The 19,304-nt window shown below is 35.1% G+C and overlaps 1 protein-coding gene across 1 annotated transcript; it reads left to right on the top strand.

Moving 5' to 3' along the window:
- Nucleotides 1-7,869: 7,869 nt before the first annotated feature.
- Nucleotides 7,870-18,009, top strand: LOC143577492 (histone-lysine N-methyltransferase ATXR3-like). Its single transcript, XM_077061310.1, has 18 exons — nucleotides 7,870-9,932; nucleotides 10,076-10,132; nucleotides 10,571-11,746; nucleotides 12,235-12,587; nucleotides 12,681-13,167; nucleotides 13,247-13,349; nucleotides 13,442-14,480; nucleotides 14,557-14,628; nucleotides 14,731-14,841; nucleotides 14,942-15,042; nucleotides 15,201-15,300; nucleotides 15,393-15,488; nucleotides 15,569-15,736; nucleotides 15,830-16,009; nucleotides 16,084-16,331; nucleotides 16,445-16,553; nucleotides 16,629-16,931; nucleotides 17,501-18,009. The coding sequence occupies exons 1-18, from the start codon at nucleotides 7,883-7,885 to the stop codon at nucleotides 17,675-17,677; spliced, it is 6,930 nt and encodes a 2,309-aa protein (XP_076917425.1). The 5' UTR covers nucleotides 7,870-7,882; the 3' UTR covers nucleotides 17,678-18,009.
- The last annotated feature ends 1,295 nt before the right edge of the window (nucleotides 18,010-19,304 follow it).

The raw sequence follows: 19,304 nt of genomic DNA, 5'->3' as shown, positions 1-19,304 counted from the left end.
GCTGAAAGGTTTGTTGCTGCTTTTTTATTAATAAATCAAAGAACAAAAGTTGGGATTTAATGAGTTGCAAGGGCCAAAGGATTACTTGAGAAGAAGAAGAAGAAGAATAAGAAGAAGAAGAAGAGATAGGTTGCAGAGGAGAAGAAGAAGAAGAAGAAGAAGAAGAAGAAGATGATGATGATGGGGGGTTGAGAAAATGAGTTATGTGGTAATATATTTTTAATATTATAGGTGATACTGTATTATTATCTCCATTTAAACTTCTTTTGACCAGAGGGTTTTATAGGAAGTGCGAGTGCGATGGTCAAGATAAATATTGACCAAAAGAACACCTCATATTGACCAAAAGAACACCTCTAATGTTATAGGTTATTTTATCTGATGTTTTAAATGTATATTTTTAAATTGAATTTATTAAATGTAAATTTTTAATTAATTTTTATTAAACATATTGTAGTGTTTTAAAATATATCAAATATTTAGTTTTTTAGTTATATTAGTAACTTTAAAAATAAAATTAATTCTAATAATATTAAATTAGTCTTAGTTATAGAAATATTATTACTTTATTTGAAAAAAAAGAAGTAAATGGTAAATTGGTGACCATTTCCAATATATTGAGAAAAAGAGTGGAGTGAATGGGGTGTGATATGACAGTTACGTGGCACTGTAAAATGAGAAGTAGAATGACATCCATATCTTATAGTCTAAAGTTTCACACCAAATAAACTTATCCTTGTAAAACAATTAATATTACTTTTTACATGTAAATAGTAAATTGATACACTAGTACGCCAATGTAAAAACATTACATTTTTAGTCAATCTTTTTGTTTATTTATGAAAAATATTAAGTTTTTATTCATAATTTCTTTAAAAAAATATTATATTTTACCTTATAAGACAAATACGATGATTCTAAAACATAAAGATTCATGGCCATTCTTTACTATAATATTTATTATCAATCAATTTACCTTTTACCCAAAACCTTTTTACATGATATTCACATTCCTTGTGTTTTACATTCATTAAATATTTAAAACTTTTATAAAAAACAATTTAATACTTATCATATCACATTCATTGGTAGAGCACTTGCTTTACAAGTGAGAGGTAGTGGGTTCAAACCTCACTATCACCAATTTATATGGGAGATATGAGGGATGACCCTGGCTTGCCAGGGTTCGAGTCCTGATCTCACCCGGTTTTACCAGCTCCTCGCTGTCGTGCCATTTGGCGGGCGTGAGGGTCGGATTTTATCCAGTGAGTCACTCACTAGGTGGACCGCTAGGGGCTCTGTCCGTCCAGACTAGTGGCCGGCTCGGGCTACCTTTAGCCAATGAAGGCCGCATACGAAGTACGTAATGTTAGTTGGTCGTTCAGAAAAAAAATCATATCACATTCAATATACAACTAGTATTAAATACATTAGGTACATTATCATAGTAATTCGTATTATTATTTTCTCGGAACGAGAGCTGTTAGACTTTTACAGGCTCGTATCATATAATTAAAATAAAAATATACAAACATATCATACGTCTTAATGGGGAGTTAAGATTTTTTATTATTATTTTTTTAACCGTTAACATTTTCCCCTTCTATTTACAATAACTAGTCGGATGACCTGCCGCAATGCGACGGGCGGGGTTTGGTATAATTTTGTTGTATTTTCTTTTTGTATGAACGCTAGCGGGGTTTGGTATAATGTTGTTGCATTTCTTTTTGTATGAGTGTTAGCGACAGTAAATACCATTTATGGTCAGTTATTTATGACGTGGTCTGGTATAATTTTGTTGTATTTCTTTTTATGAGTGTTAGCGACAGCAGTTATCATTTATGGTCATGGTCAGTTATTTATGACGTACTTGTATTTAATGCAGGCTAGATATAAAGTAGTTAGATATATGTAATTGACAAAATAGTATAGATGATGCACATATGAGTAGTCTGTGTTTGTTTGTAATATACAAAAGATGGCCAAGTTGTAGCATTGATACAAAAATTCAATATATTTGTATACATAAAAAATATTTGTATATATATACTACTTGTTTAACCTCAATACAATGTTTAACCGATTCAACCTATCAAATAGGAATCAAAAGGCTTAGACAACATCATCAACCTATCAAATAGGAATCAAAAGGCTAAGATAACATCATCGCCTATAAATCTAAGGAAACCATCACAACTTTAAGTAACGATAAGTTGACACATTGACCCGTTTAATCCAATTATGGTGTTCAACTGATTCAAGCTATCAAAAATAGGAACCAAAAAGGCTCAACATCTTTAAAGCTCGGGTTATCATCACTACTTAAAATAATCAGCTGGTTTACACATTGACCAATTTAACCCAATTACGGTGTTTAACCAATTCAAGCTATCAAATAGAAACCATGACTTACCCGAATAGTTCCCATAAGTTTTTGGGGATGAAATTTGAGAAAGCAATATCAGTGTTGGATAAAACATGTTCACCCCAATGTGACTTCCACATCATCCTGTCAGTCAAAGTATGCACATCACACATTCAAAAAATGCATATAGATAAATTGCATAAAGGATGGGAATCAACTAATATCTAAATTCAAAATCGTTAAAGATAAATTTCATAAAAAAATAATTTGGAACATATACATCCGGTTTAAGTCCAGCATCACATCAAGCGAGACTACAACCACCGTGTCAGGTTTGATTCTAGAACCTCATTTCTCTCATCGGCTGCCACCGCCACCATGTAGATAAGTTAACCACCATCACCGCTTCAAAGATAATGGAATAATGGACGGAGTTTACGGCGAGAACATCATCTCCACCAACACCACACCGCCAAATCGCGCTCCTGAATCGAATTGCTACCACTACACCACCGTCAACTGGACATAAATCCAAATCCATTCGCAACCACTAGGGTTTCAAAATTGAACCCGACAACAGCAGGCGGTGGTAACGATCATCGGCGGATGAAAGAAACATGTAGAAATCAACGTCCATGACAATTGACAACGACGAATCTGCCATCTTCAAGAAGAGAGATGATGAAAGGAAATAAATCTGAAGAGTAACTGTGTGTATAGCTTATAGAAGGAGAGAGAGATTGACAGAGAACAAGTGTTATTCGACCAAACACGTGTATCATACCAAGCTGATGGAAACAGTTATCAAACAAAGCTAACTTTACAATTTTTTATTTTTTTTTTGGTTATAATTTTTTTTTTTAAATAATAATAATTATATTTGCCTTTTACTGTAAAACGATTACAATAAAGTGACAGGCAAACGGGCAACAAGCTGCGCCATAACATTAATACAATACTTAAATGCCAAAGTCTCCCGATATTATATGTATATAAATACTCCCAAATATTACCTCCATCAACCAGGCTCCAACCTAAGTTCCACCTAGAAGGATTTTCCTTTTACCAGTGGCCAAAGCGTAAATGACGTTTTTAGATGTGTTGTTAGTGTTTGGAGTAGGAAAGAAAACATACAGTCAACTTATTAAAAAACAATATAATCTACTATTATAATAAATAAAAACCATTTATGTGTCACATGACATCTAATTGTTCTATTTTGATGTCAGGTGGCATAATTATTGTTTAACTTTGAAAGTCAAAATTATCTAATTGAAACAACTAATAAAAATTTTAAACATTCTATATTAATGATTTATCTATGATTTTATAATAGTAAATAAGGTAAAAAAAATATTAGAAATAAAAGAATATATGTAGAACTTTTGAAACTCATTTTAGTGTGTGTAAATTCGTGTTATATGTTGTCAATTTTTTAGTGACCAGTTTAGAAGGTACCATGATTTGTCTTTACTCTAAGCAATACGCAAATTATTTTTTACTTATAATTCTATATAACAAACTTTTTTTATATGTATTGACAACTTTTGATAAAGTGACATAATTCAACACTCAATGAGAATAATTGATTAATGATGGTGCATATCAGTACTCTTTCTTTTATATCTAATAATTATGTGAATTTTCTTGTCACATGTTATCTGATAGCGAAATTTATTGTGCTTGTATACTTTATATGCAGGTCAAGGTCTTATACAAACTTGCATCACCTAGACTTTTGGGCCAAACTGATATAAAAATAGAGTTGTTTTGATCCCCGTAATACAGTGGTACCATAGTGAGTTTTTGTTTATATATATTTATACTAGGTTAGTTACCTGTGTAGCACACGGGTTAGCATAAATAAATTTATTTAAATAATAACACCATGTAAAATACAAAAAAATATGTTCAAAAAATATAAAGATATATTATATGGTAGAATAAATTACACATTACACAATATGAAAATAAAAAGTTGTTAGAAATTCATAAATCTCTAAATATTTCTTTGTACACAAAACTTTTAGTTTTATTTTTAACTTTATTTTCTATATAAAAACACAGTAGTTTCACATTGTTTCTGTTTATAAGTCTAAATAATGCAACACATAACTATCATGAGTTAAAATAAATTGTCTCAAAAACAAACCAACCATCTATAATAATTGACCTTAGCTTTTATTAATCTTTAATGCAAAACAAAAATAAAGTAAAACTTTCATACTTTGAAATTAATCATTTTATCTGAAGGTATAAGATTTTTTTAAGAATAAAAATGTGAGTTCCAATATTACTTTCGGATATGAATTCGGCTTCTATAACACGGTTATCATATTGTATTTTCACATAGTTTAGTTTCATTGCATATACCAATTTTCAAGTTAATATTTCAAGCAACATTACTTCAACGTCGACTTTTAGGACTAATCTATAACTTGACAACCTTATATTTTAATGTCATTTAAAACATCAGAAACCTAATACTTTCTTGTAACGTATCATTTTAAGACTGATAGAATATGGATAGCGAACGCTTGCTAGTTTCTTGAGCGACCACATTTTTCGGTACAAGTATAACTCGTTCGTTAAAGAAAACTGTATTTTTAAAATCTTCAATAATAAAAGAATATACAAAGTCAATTTATCATATGATTAATAGTAATGTCTAACATGTGTATTCCAAATATAAGTGATTTTATCCATCTGAAAAACCAAAACATGTAGTCTAGTGCTTATATTTTTGTGGATTTTTAAGATTATGAACTTAACATAAATGATGGGTTGATTAAATAGTTAACTAAAAAGAAGTTGTAAATGGCTAATTTTTTAAACCAACTCGTGGGCCGAAACTCATTTTAATCATAAATTGTTTTGACTTGAACCATGTTTGATATTTAACCGGCTAAAGAAACCCGCTCGTTTAAGTTAACACAAATACTAAGAATAAATCAATAGTGAATTTGTCTTTTCAGGGATTGAAAGAAAAAGACTTGTAATTTAGTAAATAATAATATATAGTTAATAAGTTAAAGTTTATAGAAATTTAATTTAAAATTAATCTTGCCTCTTCATCCAATAATATCATTTCTTATAGAACCTTAACTAATCTAATATACTTAAAACCTTAATTTTTGGAATCATTATTCAATATCAACGTGAAAACCAGTTACTTAAAAAAACATAATATTAATAACTAATATAATAGATTTATATAAAACAAAAAAAACATATTTATGTTGATATTTAATTGTTTAAACCAAGAAAGTATTATTAAAAAGGGAAAATGAAAGATTAAAAAGTAAAAAACTAAACTACAAAATTATTAATAGCAAATAATTATTAAAAAGAGAAAATGAAAGATTAAAAAGTAAACAAAAATGAAATACAAAATTATTAATAAGAAAGAGAATTGTTAAAGATATTTAATAAGAGAGAGATGAGGGGAATTTATGTAAGGATTAATTTGGTGATAACATGTGCCACTTAGTAAGTTTTATTTATTATATAGTATAGATTCATGAAGCATAATTCATATCTTCTTAGATGACTATTCTTGTGGTAATGACATCGTGTTGCCTATTTTAGGAATAACACTCATTTTTTTATTTATAATCTTGCAAGTTAAGACCATAAAGTATAATCGACTACTAGAAATGATAGAAAAATGATTGTAATTATGGGTTTTGCAAACCGCTTCTATACAAAATCATTGTAAGATATTATGATTTATTTGTGTTCTACATTCTATACAAGGATCTCCAAATTGTTTGATATAAGGGAGGAATGACGGTTTGTTATTCAGTGAGATACTTATTTGTTGGGAATGAAGCATTTGCAACAGTTCTTTTACTTCGATTTACGTATTGGGTCACAACAAGTTCCACTTAAAATAAACCAACTTTTAGCATGCACAACAAAATAATTGGCCTAATGCAACTTTTATTTCACAAAAAATTGTATTAGGGGAAGTTGCATTAGATCTAGCGCAACCTTTTTGTTAGATAGCGCAACTGTTTCTTTCAAATACAACATTTTTAAAGGGTTGCATTTGAATGAAACAGTTGCGTTATCTAACAAGAAGGTTGCGCTAGTTCTAATACAACTTCACCTAGTGCAGCTTTTTTTTTTGTGAAATAGAGGTTACCTTAGGCCAATTATTTTGTAGTGATGACTTGGAACATGCTGGACAAGTTCAACTTGTATTCAATCCTTCAAGTAAACGGGTCAAATTTGCTACTTGTGTTCTCTTATAGCTGGCAAAAGGAACGAGTCATGTCAGTCGTTGCAACGCATACAAACCAGTTTCGTCGGTACAAGTTCTGATAAAATATGGTCATTTAAGAAAATATTACTTTCGGTTCGAAACATGTTTTCTTTACACACAAATATAAAACTCACTATAACTGTTAAGTTTCTTGTATATTGTTGGAGCTGAGTAAAATGTATCAACATCATTGAAAGTTATAAGTTTAGCAAGACGATATGTTTGAAACTGAAAAAAAGTGTTATAAAATGCTTATAACTTTGTTTGTATTACACTTTCTTTGCCGATATTGCCAAATATGCAGTTGCCCTTGCTTATAGTTTTATAACATAAGGCATGAGTTAGAAAAAAGACATGAAGTAAGCCACAAAAGTTTATTTATTTTTAGTTATGGATGGTTAATAATTTACTATCATTAACCCCCCCCCCCTCCCAAATTTTTTTTTTGACTACTTTGGAAATTTTTTGTACCGATAGAAACTCTTGCAGTTGTTAGTTCAATAGAAAGATATGCTGGCTAACACAACAATATACTTAGAAACAGTTTGTTCACATTTTTCATCTCTTGTGGTATTTTAAGAGTTTTGATGTGTTTTTTGTATATGATTATTGCAATATAAGAAACAGAATCATATAATAAATAAGAGAATGAATGAGATATAATTTTTATTTTATTATAAATAAATATAAAGAAAAGAGGAGAATAAAAAATCAGAAGCCGGGGGAATAAAAGACGGATATAGCCTCGGCGGTGAGACCAGAATACACAACCCGATAACCCGAATGAATCCATGAATAAAATCACCAAAGAAAGAATTTGTCATTCAACAAATAAAAAAGAAGGAAGTTTTTGGTCTCCAACTCTCTCTCTCTCTCTCTCTCAAATCACAGAACCGAAGAAGATTTGATTCTATCATCTTCAGCTCTATCTTTGCTCAATCGATCTACGTAATTAATAATCAACTCTCTCTTCTCTTCGTTCCATTTAGGTTACGTCCCGATCCACTCGCATCAATTATTCGGATCCTAGGGTTTTGATTTTCGGATCCTAGGGTTTGAATTCGCTCGATCTTTCTCTCTCTGTGTGTGTGTTTATGCATACGCATACGCCGTTGTGTTTATTATTATTATTATTTTGAAACCCTACATTTATATTATATTGAATTGAATACTGATTAGGTCTTTTTGTTGTTGCAGAGCGGAGGATTGAAGAATGAGCTAGGCTTTTGCTTTTTCCAGAGAGTAGTTCCATGGGCGATGGAGGTGTTGCATGTGTCCCTTCGCTGCCATTCGACTCATTTTGCGGCGCCAATGACTTTAATATCAAACTTACACAACAAGAGGACAACGTGAACGTCAACAAGATGAATAGAAGAAGAAGAAGAAATAAGTTTTCAGCCGGAGAACAACAACCACCACCACCATGTGAAGATATTAATAATAATAATAGTAGTAGTTTTAGTAGTAGTAGTAGTGGCAGTGAAGAGCTTTCAGTACAAGATAGAGAAGTTGGCAGCAATGGGCATAATAAGGAGGAAGTGGAAGAAGGTGAATTGGGTTCATTGGAGAATGGGGAGTTTGTCCCCGAGAAACCCAGGAGGTTTGTACTCAAGAGTGAGATTGAGAAGGGGGACTGGCGAAGAATCGACCTTGAAAAGGGAGAGTTTGCACCTGCTAACTGGCGGAAAGGGGATTATTATGACCGAAGGAAAGAATACGAGACTTTTGATTTTTGGTCGACGAAAGGAGGTAAAGATGACGCCAAGAAAGGTGAATACATCACGGACCGATGGCAGAGAGATGATTATGAAGATGACGACGACGACGACGATGATGATTATAACTACAAAGTGAGGCAACATGAATCTGCCCAAAAAAGGTGGAAAGCGGGCAGAGGTAGGGCCAGGTTTTCAGGTGAAAAGGAGTACAACAGAAATGGGAATCAGTATAGTACCAAGAAACCTGCAAAGTGGGAAAATAACAGCGCAGAAAAGACGCCAAGAATCGGTTCAAAAGTAGTGGATGAAGAAGGTGAGTTAAATAATGAATACAGCAACGGTAAAAGTCACGGAAGAGATTTCACGTTTGGGAACCGTTTGAAACGGCACAATGTTCATACGGATAGCAGCGACAGGAAACACCATGGTGAGTTTAATGACTATGCTCCCTGTAAAAGCAGAAGAATATCTGATGATGGAAGCCGTTCTGGATCTGCTTACAATGCAGAACATTCTTACAAAAATTCTCTGTCTACTCGGAATGTTCCGTCAGAAAGGTACTCATCTAGAAACTGTGAATCTCCACTGTCTTCTAGACCAGCCTATGACAGGCATAATAATAGTCCACGTCATTCGGACCGGTCCCCACGTGACCGGGCCCGCCAATATGACCATTATGACAACAGGAGCCCGGTTCGCCGTGACAGGTCACCATATGGTCGTAATCGTTCTTATGATTATAGAAACAGAAGCCCAAGTTATTCAGAAAGATCGCCACATGAGCAAACTCGGGTGCATGATCGCAGAGAGCGAACTCCAAATTTAACAGAATCTTCTCCACATAATCGTGGTAGGTCCAGCAATTATCGGGAAACAGGTCGAAAAACGGGCTCAAGTGAAAAACGGAAGGGTCACTATGAGTCTAGGAGCCAAGAAGAGAAAGTGAATTCAAGGGATATACAAATCTTGGCTAAAGATTCTGAAACAAGAACCAATCTTGATGCTTGTGATGGATCTGGTGAAAAAAGTGTTCAAAAAGAAGACTTAAAGCAAGCACAGCAGGTCAATGGAGCTACTGAAGAACTGACTTCAATGGAAGAAGACATGGATATATGTGATACCCCGCCACATTTTCCCGATGTAGAAGCATCGGTTTCAGTCAGTGGAAAATGGTTTTACTTGGACCATCGTGGTGTGGAACAGGGTCCATCAAGATTATGTGATCTGAAGATGCTTGTGGAAGAAGGTTTTCTTGTTTCGGACCATTTGGTCAAACATCTGGATAGTCAAAGATGGGTGACTGTTGAAAATGCAGTTTCTCCAGTATTGACAACTAATTTTGCTTCCAGTTTTCTTGACACTGTTACTGAATTGGTTAGTCCCCCTGAAGCTCCTGGAAATTTGTTGGTAGATGTGGGTGAGTTGGCTTCAACTAGTAACCAGTTAGGCGAAGAGGGGTTGGTTGTTTCTGCAGAAACAAATAAAGATTCAAATTCTCAAGATCTTCGAATTGATGAAAGAATTGAAGCACTTTTTGATGGTTTTTCCCGTGTTCCAGGAAAAGAACTTGAGACCGTTGCTGGTAATTGCTTTTTTTCATGTACCCTCTTATATTTTGTTAAACTTTTCTGTTATCTAGTGAATATGTTTTTCTGCAACTTTTTTCCTACACTTTTCTTCATCTTAACACTGCTTTTGTAACATTTTGAATTTAATATCTTGCAGATGTTCTGCAAATGACATTCATTCACGGTGAGCTGCAGACATGGGGATACTCTGAAGGTACTGTTTATATCAGATGCTTCATTTCTTTATATCATTTGATGTAACGGGAGCTTAATTCACATGATATATATTTTACGTTATCAGTTTATTCATTACTCTCTTAGCACCGCAAAGAGAATTCAAGTTTCACGTGGTACATAGTTTTATAACAACCTTTTGTAAGTGTTAAAGTTCTTTAAAATAAAACTTGTGCACGGTATTCAACGTCACTACTATCTTTTAATGATTGCTAACATGCTTATAAGTAATTTATTGGACAAAGAATAGTTTTAAAAAAGGAAACATTGCATTTTATTGAGAACCAAAAATAGAACTAATGATGTAAAATAAATATCACGTGGCGTACCCTAGAGGTGTAAACCACGTCAACTCTGCATGCAGTTAGTTTTATTATGACATGATTAATAATAAGAGTCTTGCATGACGTATACACAGATTTCTTACTTCATCAATGTGAGGTTGGAGGTGATGACAGTCTAAAAACTGGTGACGACACATCTAGTCTGTCTGAGTTTCCATATAAAGATGTTGCAGATAAACTGCCAGCTGGGCCTGCGTATTCTGACAAGGATTATGCATATGAATTTGGAGATACTTCTGATTGGTTTTCTGGTCGGTGGTCGTGCAAAGGTGGTGACTGGAAGAGAACCGATGAGGCTGCTCAAGATAGATTTTTGAAAAAGAAGTTTGTTCTTAATGACGGTTATGCCCTCTGTCAGATGCCAAAATCCGGTCATGAAGATCCACTTAGGCATAAAAAAGATGAGCTTTATCATTCTTCTCATGGTAGAAGGCTTGATCTTCCATCATGGGCTTTCAACCCGTCTGATGAGTTGACCGACTATAGGTCAAGTCAAACAAAAATGTTGGGTACTAGGGGAGTAAAAGGATTGATGCTTCCAGTTGTCAGAATTAACACATGTGTGGTTAAGGACCATGGTTCGTTTGTATCTGAACCACGTGCCAAACCAAGAGGGAAAGAGAGATATTCTTCAAGGCCTAGTCACCGTTACAGTACGACTGGTGATTCAAAAAGATCATCAGAAGAAAGTGTTTCAAGAAGGAAAAGTAGTCATGACCATGGCCATCATCATCATCATCATCACGTGTCAGGGAAAAGCATCATGCCAGTTAGTATGCCAAAAGATCATCTTTCCAATAAAGATGATTTGCAATTACATCTTGGAGATTGGTATTATTATGATGGTGCTGGTCATGAAAGGGGGCCGTTTTCATACTCTGAACTCCAAGCCTTGGCTGATCAAGGTGTAATCCAAAAGCTTAGTAGTGTTTTCAGGAAGTATGATAAACTGTGGGCCCCAGTTAGCGAAGGAAAGAGGAAGGTTGATAATGAAAACTCTAGTGATACATCTGGACCGTCCTTGGAAACTGAGAGTGGGACTTCTAGTTCATTTCACAATTTGCATCCTCAGTTTATTGGTTACACTCGAGGTAAGCTTCATGAATTGATCATGAAGTCGTACAAGAGTCGTGAGTTTGCTGCGGCCATAAATGAGGTTTTGGACCCATGGATTAACCTGAGACAGCCCAGGAAAGAAATAGAGAAAAACATATATAATCCATCAATGGTTGACAAGTTCACAAGATCAGGTATTAAGAAGTCCTTCAAATCTCTGTTTTTTCTTTTTTCTTTTTGTGACATTGAATTTCAACTTGTTCTTCATGAAACTTGGGTTTGCTTTATACTTCTTAAAGGCCAAATATGCATTTTTATTTTACTTAAAATGAAAAGCGCAATTACGCAAACCAGTTCAAGTCAAATGTTTTGAGTCTTTATATATGGATTTATATTGAACAAATCGGATATTATTTTATCAGTATTTTTGTATAATCATACTTAGTATATCCATTTTTCGGAAAAAATTAGAAACATGCTTAAGGGTCAACTGTCAACCCAACTCCACCCAAGCTGTGTTGACCCGTACTAAAGTTACTCGTTTGACCTTAATCCATTTTGACCCTTTATTCAGTCCTTCCAAGTCTGTAGTATGAGTGTATTCTTTTGTTAAATTTTCTTCCTCTCTGGTTTTTTTAAAAGATTTTCTAAAAAGAAAATTCAATTTATGATGCTATCACAGATCAAGCTAACAAAAGAGCTCGCATAGTGGGTGATAGAATTGATGAAGATTATGAATCAGATGTATTCAACTTGGAAAAAGACGTACCATTTGAAGATTTGTGCGGTGATGCTACTTTCTGCAGCGAAAATAGTGAAAATTCTATTTTGGACAATGATAAGTGGGGTCTGCTGGATGGACAAGTGTTGGCACGAGTCTTTCATTTTCTTAAATCTGATATAAAATCCCTTGTTTATGCCAATTCAACGTGTAAACACTGGAGATCTGTAGTAAATTTTTACAAAGGCATCTCTAAACAAGCTGACTTTTCTTGGGTGCCAAATTGCACCGACTCTATGATCCAAAACATAGTGGTCAGTTAGCTCATCTTTTTTTTTTCTTTGTGGTAAAAAATAACGATCCAAAACATGCTTATTGCTGCTTAACATTATTTTCCTTTGTTGCAGAATGGTTATAATAAAGAGAAAATAACAACCTTGGTTCTACATGGCTGCTCAAAAATAACTCCTATCATGCTTGAAGAAATTTTGGGATCACTTCCTTGTTTATCATCTGTAGATATTAGAGGTTGTAGCCAGTTTGAGGACCTGACCCGTAAGTTTCCAAATATTAAATGGGTCAAGACCCGGACTTCACATTCAGTGACTGAAAGAAGTTATACTAATAGTCATGTGGAGGATTCTAGTGGGCTTAGAGATTACTTTGAAAGTCTGGATAAGAGAGATGCTTCAAATCAATTATTCAGAAGAAGCTTATACAAACGTTCAAAAGCTTTTGATGCCAGAAAATCATCATCAATGCTATCTAGAGATGCCCAATTGAGGCGTTTGGCAATGAAGAAAACTGAAAATGGATACAGGAGGATGAAAGAGTTTTTAGCTCTCGGTCTCAAGGACATCATGAGGGAGAATACATTTGAGTTTTTCATCCAAAAGTATCACACATCACAACCTTTAATATTTTTTTTGGTACCAGTCTATTAATAGTTTGCGATTACTTCTTTTTTATGCGTAGATTGCTGAAATCGAGGGTAAAATAAGAAACGGTTATTATGCTGGTCGGGGTCTGGGATCCGTGAAAGACGATATTAGAAGAATGTGTAGGGAAGCAATCAAGTAAGTTCCCTTGTTATTTGTTCTTGTTTTCTATTTTCTGTATTCTTTCTAACTTTTTTTTACTCACTACTCGTTAATTTTTGTTACTTCAGAGTGAAAAATAAGGGGGACGCCAAAGGTATGAATCACATAATTAATTTGTTTATCCGGCTCGCAACGAGTTTAGAAGATCGTTCAAAATTTTCAATCGAGAAAGATGCGATGATGAAGAGCTGGAAAGATGATTCGCCTCCAGGGTTCTCTTCTGCTTCAAAGTTAAAGAAAGTCAACAGAGAGAGAAAATACACCGGCAGAAGTAGCGGGCCGTTTTTTAATGGCAGCACTGATTATGGGCATTATACGTCTGATCGCGAAATTAGAAGGCGTTTATCTAAACTGAACAAAAAACCTATGGATTCTGAAAGTGATACGTCTGATGACCGTTCAAGATCCTCAGAAGCAACAGAAACCGACAGTGAAAGTAGTACATCGGATTCAGATAGTGACATAGATGCACGGTCAACAAGTGGGCCAGCGGAATCAAGATCTGGGGATGGTTATGTTAGTGCAGATGACGGGTTTGATTCCTTGGTTGATGACCGAGAATGGGGGGCCCGCATGACAAAAGCTAGCCTTGTCCCACCTGTCACTAGGAAATACGAAGTAATCGACCACTATGTTATTGTAACCGATCATGACAACGTGCAAAGAAAGATGCAAGTTACTTTACCTGAAGATTATTCTGAGAAACTTGTTTCCCAAAAGAATGGAACTGAGGAATCTGACATTCCTGAAGTTAAAGATTATAAACCAAGGAAGCAACTTGATGATGAGGTGATAGAACAAGAAGTTTATGGGATAGATCCATACACACACAATCTTTTATTGGATTCGATGCCTGAAGAATCAAATTGGCAACTTGTGGATAAACATGTGTTTATTGAAGATGTGCTTCTTAGAACCTTGAATAAGCAAGTCAGAGCTTTTACAGGAACTGGTAATACTCCTATGAAGTATTCATTGAAGCTCGTTATTGAGGAGATACTAAAAAGTGCCAAAGAAGATCATGATATACGCACATCTGAACTCTGTCAATATATGCTCAAGGCTATGAGCAACCGCCCTGATGACAATTATGTTGCGTATAGAAAGGTATACCTTCTATACTGTGTTCTTCGAATTTCTTTGGTCTTTTTCGAATTTTTTTTATAATCTTTCTTATTTCCAGGGTCTTGGTGTTGTTTGTAACAAAGAAGCTGGCTTTAGTGAGGATGATTTTGTTGTGGAGTTTTTAGGAGAGGTAAGGAAACCACGTGTTGAAATCTGATGTTTATAAAGTATCGTGCTTTATCTTCCAAGAATTAAAGTTATGTATCTAAATACGGGTCACAAATTTTTATAGGTTTATCCTGCTTGGAGATGGTTTGAAAAGCAAGATGGTATTCGTGCTCTGCAAAAAGACAGTAAAGAACCGGCACCCGAGTTCTATAATATCTATCTTGAGAGGCCAAAGGTATTATTTTAACTCATCAAAATAATTTATTTACAAGCTTTGTGGCTCTTTGTTTTTGAACTTTTATTTTTTTTATCGTGTTCTCTATTGTGGTTGTTAGGGGGACGGTGATGGTTATGACTTGGTGGTGGTTGATGCAATGCATAAAGCCAACTATGCTAGCCGAATTTGTCATTCATGTAGACCAAATTGTGAAGCGAAGTAAGTTTATACATGTTTTAACATAGATGATTCTTATAGAGAGTTAGAGACTAGATATATGTTATATGACTCTTGAAACTGTAAGTACATGATTTGACTATAAAAGTCAAAAGCGAGTACATAATACTCATTTTCTCCTTGGTTTATGTTGATGTCAGGGTAACTGCTGTTGACGGTCAATATCAAATAGGTATATATAGTGTGCGCCCTATCATATATGGAGAAGAAGTTACTTTCGATTATAACTCTGTTACAGAGGTAAGTTTTCAGTTACGTTTCAATTTTTAAAAAAATATATAGCATGCCAAGTTGATGAGGTTCACTTGTTTTTTTTTTGTATATTTATGCAGAGTAAGGAAGAATATGAGGCGTCTGTTTGCTTATGTGGCAGTCAAGTTTGCAGAGGGAGCTTTTTGAATCTGACTGGTGAAGGGGCTTTCCAGAAAGTAAGATTTGTGACTTACTGTTTACAAATTTTTATATCTCACATAACTTGTCTAATTTCTTGGTTTTTTGTTTCTCCCAGGTACTTAAAGATTGCCATGGAATCCTAAACCGACATCAGTTGATGCTAGAGGCTTGCGAGTTGAATTCTGTATCAGAAGAAGATTATATTGAATTAAGTAAAGCAGGCCTTGGTAGTTGTTTGCTTAGCGGGTTACCTGATTGGCTCATTGCGTACACTGCTCGTTTGGTATTCTCTCTCTCTCTCTCTCACACACACACACACACAGAGTCAGTCAACTTATTGGGAAGCTTATAACAACTTTTTTAAATTATATTGTAGGTAAGATTCATCCATTTTGAAAGAACAAAGCTTCCAGAGGTGATTCTAGCTCATAATCTGGAAGAAAAGAGGAAATACTTCACAGATATATGCATGGACACCGAGAGAAACGAAGCCGAGATTCAGGCCGAGGGTGTTTTCAATCAAAGGATTCAGAATTTGGCTCTTACCCTCGACAAGGTATCTTTTCTTTCACTTCACTCATGACTTGATATTTCTTTCTTTGTAAACTATAATTGTCATTCTGTTTATAGGTGAGATACGTGATGAAAAACGTGTTTGGAGATCCAAAACGAGCCCCGCCATTATTAGAGAGACTAACTTCAAAAGAAGTCGTTTCTCACATCTGGAAAGGTGAAGGGTCTTTTGTTGAGGAACTTATTCAATGCATTGCACCTCATTTGGAAGACGGACACCTGAGTGAAATACGGGCCAGCATTCGGACCCATGACCCATCTTCTTCCGATGACATCCTGGCAGCTCTTCGAAAATCATTGATATGGTAAACATTGAATCCTGTGAAATTTAATCTGTTCTGATGCGTTGGGGTCAAAATGGGTTGGTTTGAACGTGCTGACCCACCAACATTTTTATTAACCTGTATCTGCTTTCTAGGTTGCGGGATGAGGTGCGGAACCTTCCTTACTCGCCAAAATGTAGACATGATGCTGCTGCGGATTTGATACACATTTACGCGCACACAAAGTTATTTTTCAGAGTGCGGGTGGGTTTCTACTTTTTTCTCAAAGTTTGACTTTTGTTGTTACTTTATTCTCATCTTGTTTGTAACATGTTGTAGGAGTACGGGGAAGTAACGTCACCGCCTATTTACATTAGTCCTCTAGACTTGGGCCCCAAGTCAGCCGAAAAAATGGGGCCTGGATTGCATGAATACCGCAAGACGTATGGCAAGAACTATTGTTTAGGGCAGCTGATATTTTGGCATAATCAAGCTTATGCAGAGCCTGATGCTAACCTTATCAAAGCAACCAGAGGCTGTTTATCGTTACCGGATATCGGATCATTTTATTCCAAGATCCAGAAGCCGTCACCACAACGCGTCTATGGCCCACGAACCGTAAAATCCATGATTTCTAGGATGGTCAGTTCTCTCTCTCTTAGGGGGTTGGATCAAAATGGGTGGGGTTGATTTGCTAATGAACGTACACGAACAGGACATGTTACTGTTTGTTCATTGATCGGACATGAACAATTAAACTAAAAGTAGTGTGTTTGTGTTCGTGTTGGTTTCATTTGCTAATAGTATGAACGAACAGATGATGACCATGCACAAATATAGATGAAGAAACATAATGTAGTGAACACTAATTAAAATAAAGTGTGAACCTGAAGCTTTGGGCTTCAAAATGTATACAACTGGACTTGACTGAATATATAAACGAACTTTAACATAAATGAACATAAACGAACAGACATAAATGAATGAATGAGACGTGTTCATGTTCGTTTGTTTAACTAATTGGAGGAAGAAAATTGTTCATGTTCATTCTTAACGAACAGTGTTTGATATTTCATTTACAGGCCTTTGATAGTTCTGTAGGAAACATGATAAAATAAATAATATTATGAAAATGAAAATCTAATTGGAGGAAACCAGTCAGATGAAAACGGGCGGGTTAACTTAACGCGTTCTTGATTCATGTCATGCAGGAGAAGCAACCACAAAAGGCATGGCCGAAGGACAAAATATGGTCCTACAAAAGCTCTCCAAAGGTTTTTGGGAGTCCGATGTTAGATGGATTGTTATGCAATGCTTCTTTAGATAAAGATTTGGTGCACTGGTTGAAGCACAGACCGCCTATATTCCAGGCCATGTGGGACCGATAACGAGGACCTAACAACCGACTAGATGTAGCCCGACTCAACCCGAACCGACATGGCCACCAGCATAGCGATACCATTCTTGTGTACAGTCAGTCGTCTCTTTGTAGGTCTTGTAATTTGTAATTCATTATTGGTAGGTGAAGTATAAGTAAAATTTTCATTTTTCTTTTTTTCTTTTTCTTTTTTTTATATGAGAAGTGAAAGAAGGAAATATGAAGATGATGATAATGTTGGCTTTGTTGTCTTTCTTTTTGACTTTAGTGCCATGTTTGTGTTTGGGCTCATAATTTTATAGGCTTTTTTCTTGTATCTTTACTATTTGCTTACATGGTTTTAGACATTCCCATGCCTAAAAGGCTAAAACTATTTCATGGGATAATGGTCTATGGGAGCTAATTTACATTAGCAAAATATATGTTAGAAAGGTGTCATGTTAAATATTAAGTTTGCTAAATGTATTTGAATATTGCAGTTCAGTTTTTGAATTCAATTAATGAACTTTATACGGATCATTGGTAGGGTTTGTTGTAGAGGTGTGCAAAATAGAGTATTTTTAAAACCAGGAACCGGGTTTTTTCAGATCGGGTATGGGAACGGTTCCAGTAACAAGGCGGTGAATATTTTATGATAAATTTTTCGGCAGTCTTTGAATTGTTTGATACGTTGTCAAACGACATTGAAAATATTTTATTTCTCAAGTTATAAGTCGTTAATACCTTATCCACCAATTCAAACAATTTTTCGGTGATATGTTGGTACGAAAAGTTTTCAAGTGCGTTTCATCAATTGCCAAGGCACCGGATCAACCCAATGAGCGGTGACACAAATGTATGATTCGGGTAACACGTGTGGTGCCGACCAAACATCACTAGTTAAAGTTACATTGATGAGTGGTGCTAACTAAGGCTCGTTGCAAATTTTGTGGCACTTTCTTAAAGCACGATTCTAACTCGAATTTAAAAAAACACATCGACAACAAATTTTGCAAGGCCTTGAAAGAAGTTCCCGCAACCGACCAAATCGAATTGGGTCAAGATGGTACACTCTTTCGTTACAACATGAACCGGGTTCAAGATAGAATGGCAAAGTTCGTTATTCAACAAGGTTTGCTGTTTAACCAGTTTGGCAACCCGGAGTTGACGGCCTTGATTCGAGAAAATCTACAACCGCGATACACACATGTAAGTCGTACTACCCTTAGACGTCATTGTATCAAATTGTGGGAGTGTGCAGAAAAAGATTTAATCGACTTTTTTCAAACTTTACAATCGATGGTGAGCAAATCTCAATTCTTCCATACTTCTTTGTTGCGGGTATGCTCTAGGACCGCAACAACTTCGGGGTCTTCTTCAACACGAACTGGGTCAATAAAAACGGATGAAGTAGCCTTCTTGTTAGCCTTGTTGTTAGACTTTTTGGTGCTTGCCATAGTAACAACTAAGAAGTGGTGGAAGTGAGAGGCGTAGGTTGGTCAGGGTTGTAAAACGAGAAGTATTTTTGAGTGTTTTTGAGTTTGGTGGTAAAACAATGGATAACTAATCAATTTATATGGGTTCTGGACATTAAAAACTGGTTCCAACGGCTATAAAACGACTATATTACCGTTGGAACCGGTTCCAACGGCTATATT

The sequence above is a fragment of the Bidens hawaiensis genome, unplaced genomic scaffold (assembly GCF_021521415.1).
Source record: "Bidens hawaiensis isolate Kalapana, Puna unplaced genomic scaffold, B.hawaiensis_p1.1 tig00028682_1, whole genome shotgun sequence".
Lineage (NCBI taxonomy): Eukaryota > Viridiplantae > Streptophyta > Magnoliopsida > Asterales > Asteraceae > Bidens > Bidens hawaiensis.
The sequence above is the reverse complement of the archived record's forward strand: the minus strand, read 5'-3'. Positions and strand labels throughout refer to the sequence as shown.

Bases quoted from the DNA above. Each gene is read 5' to 3' on its own strand.
- LOC143577492 (XM_077061310.1), top strand. From the start codon at position 7,883: ATGGGCGATGGAGGTGTTGCATGTGTCCCTTCGCTGCCATTCGACTCA. The intron at 13,168-13,246 runs AGTATCACACAT...TTTTTTATGCGT, and splicing joins ATTTGAGTTTTTCATCCAAA to AGATTGCTGAAATCGAGGGT. The intron at 13,350-13,441 runs GTAAGTTCCCTT...TTGTTACTTCAG, and splicing joins ATGTGTAGGGAAGCAATCAA to AGTGAAAAATAAGGGGGACG.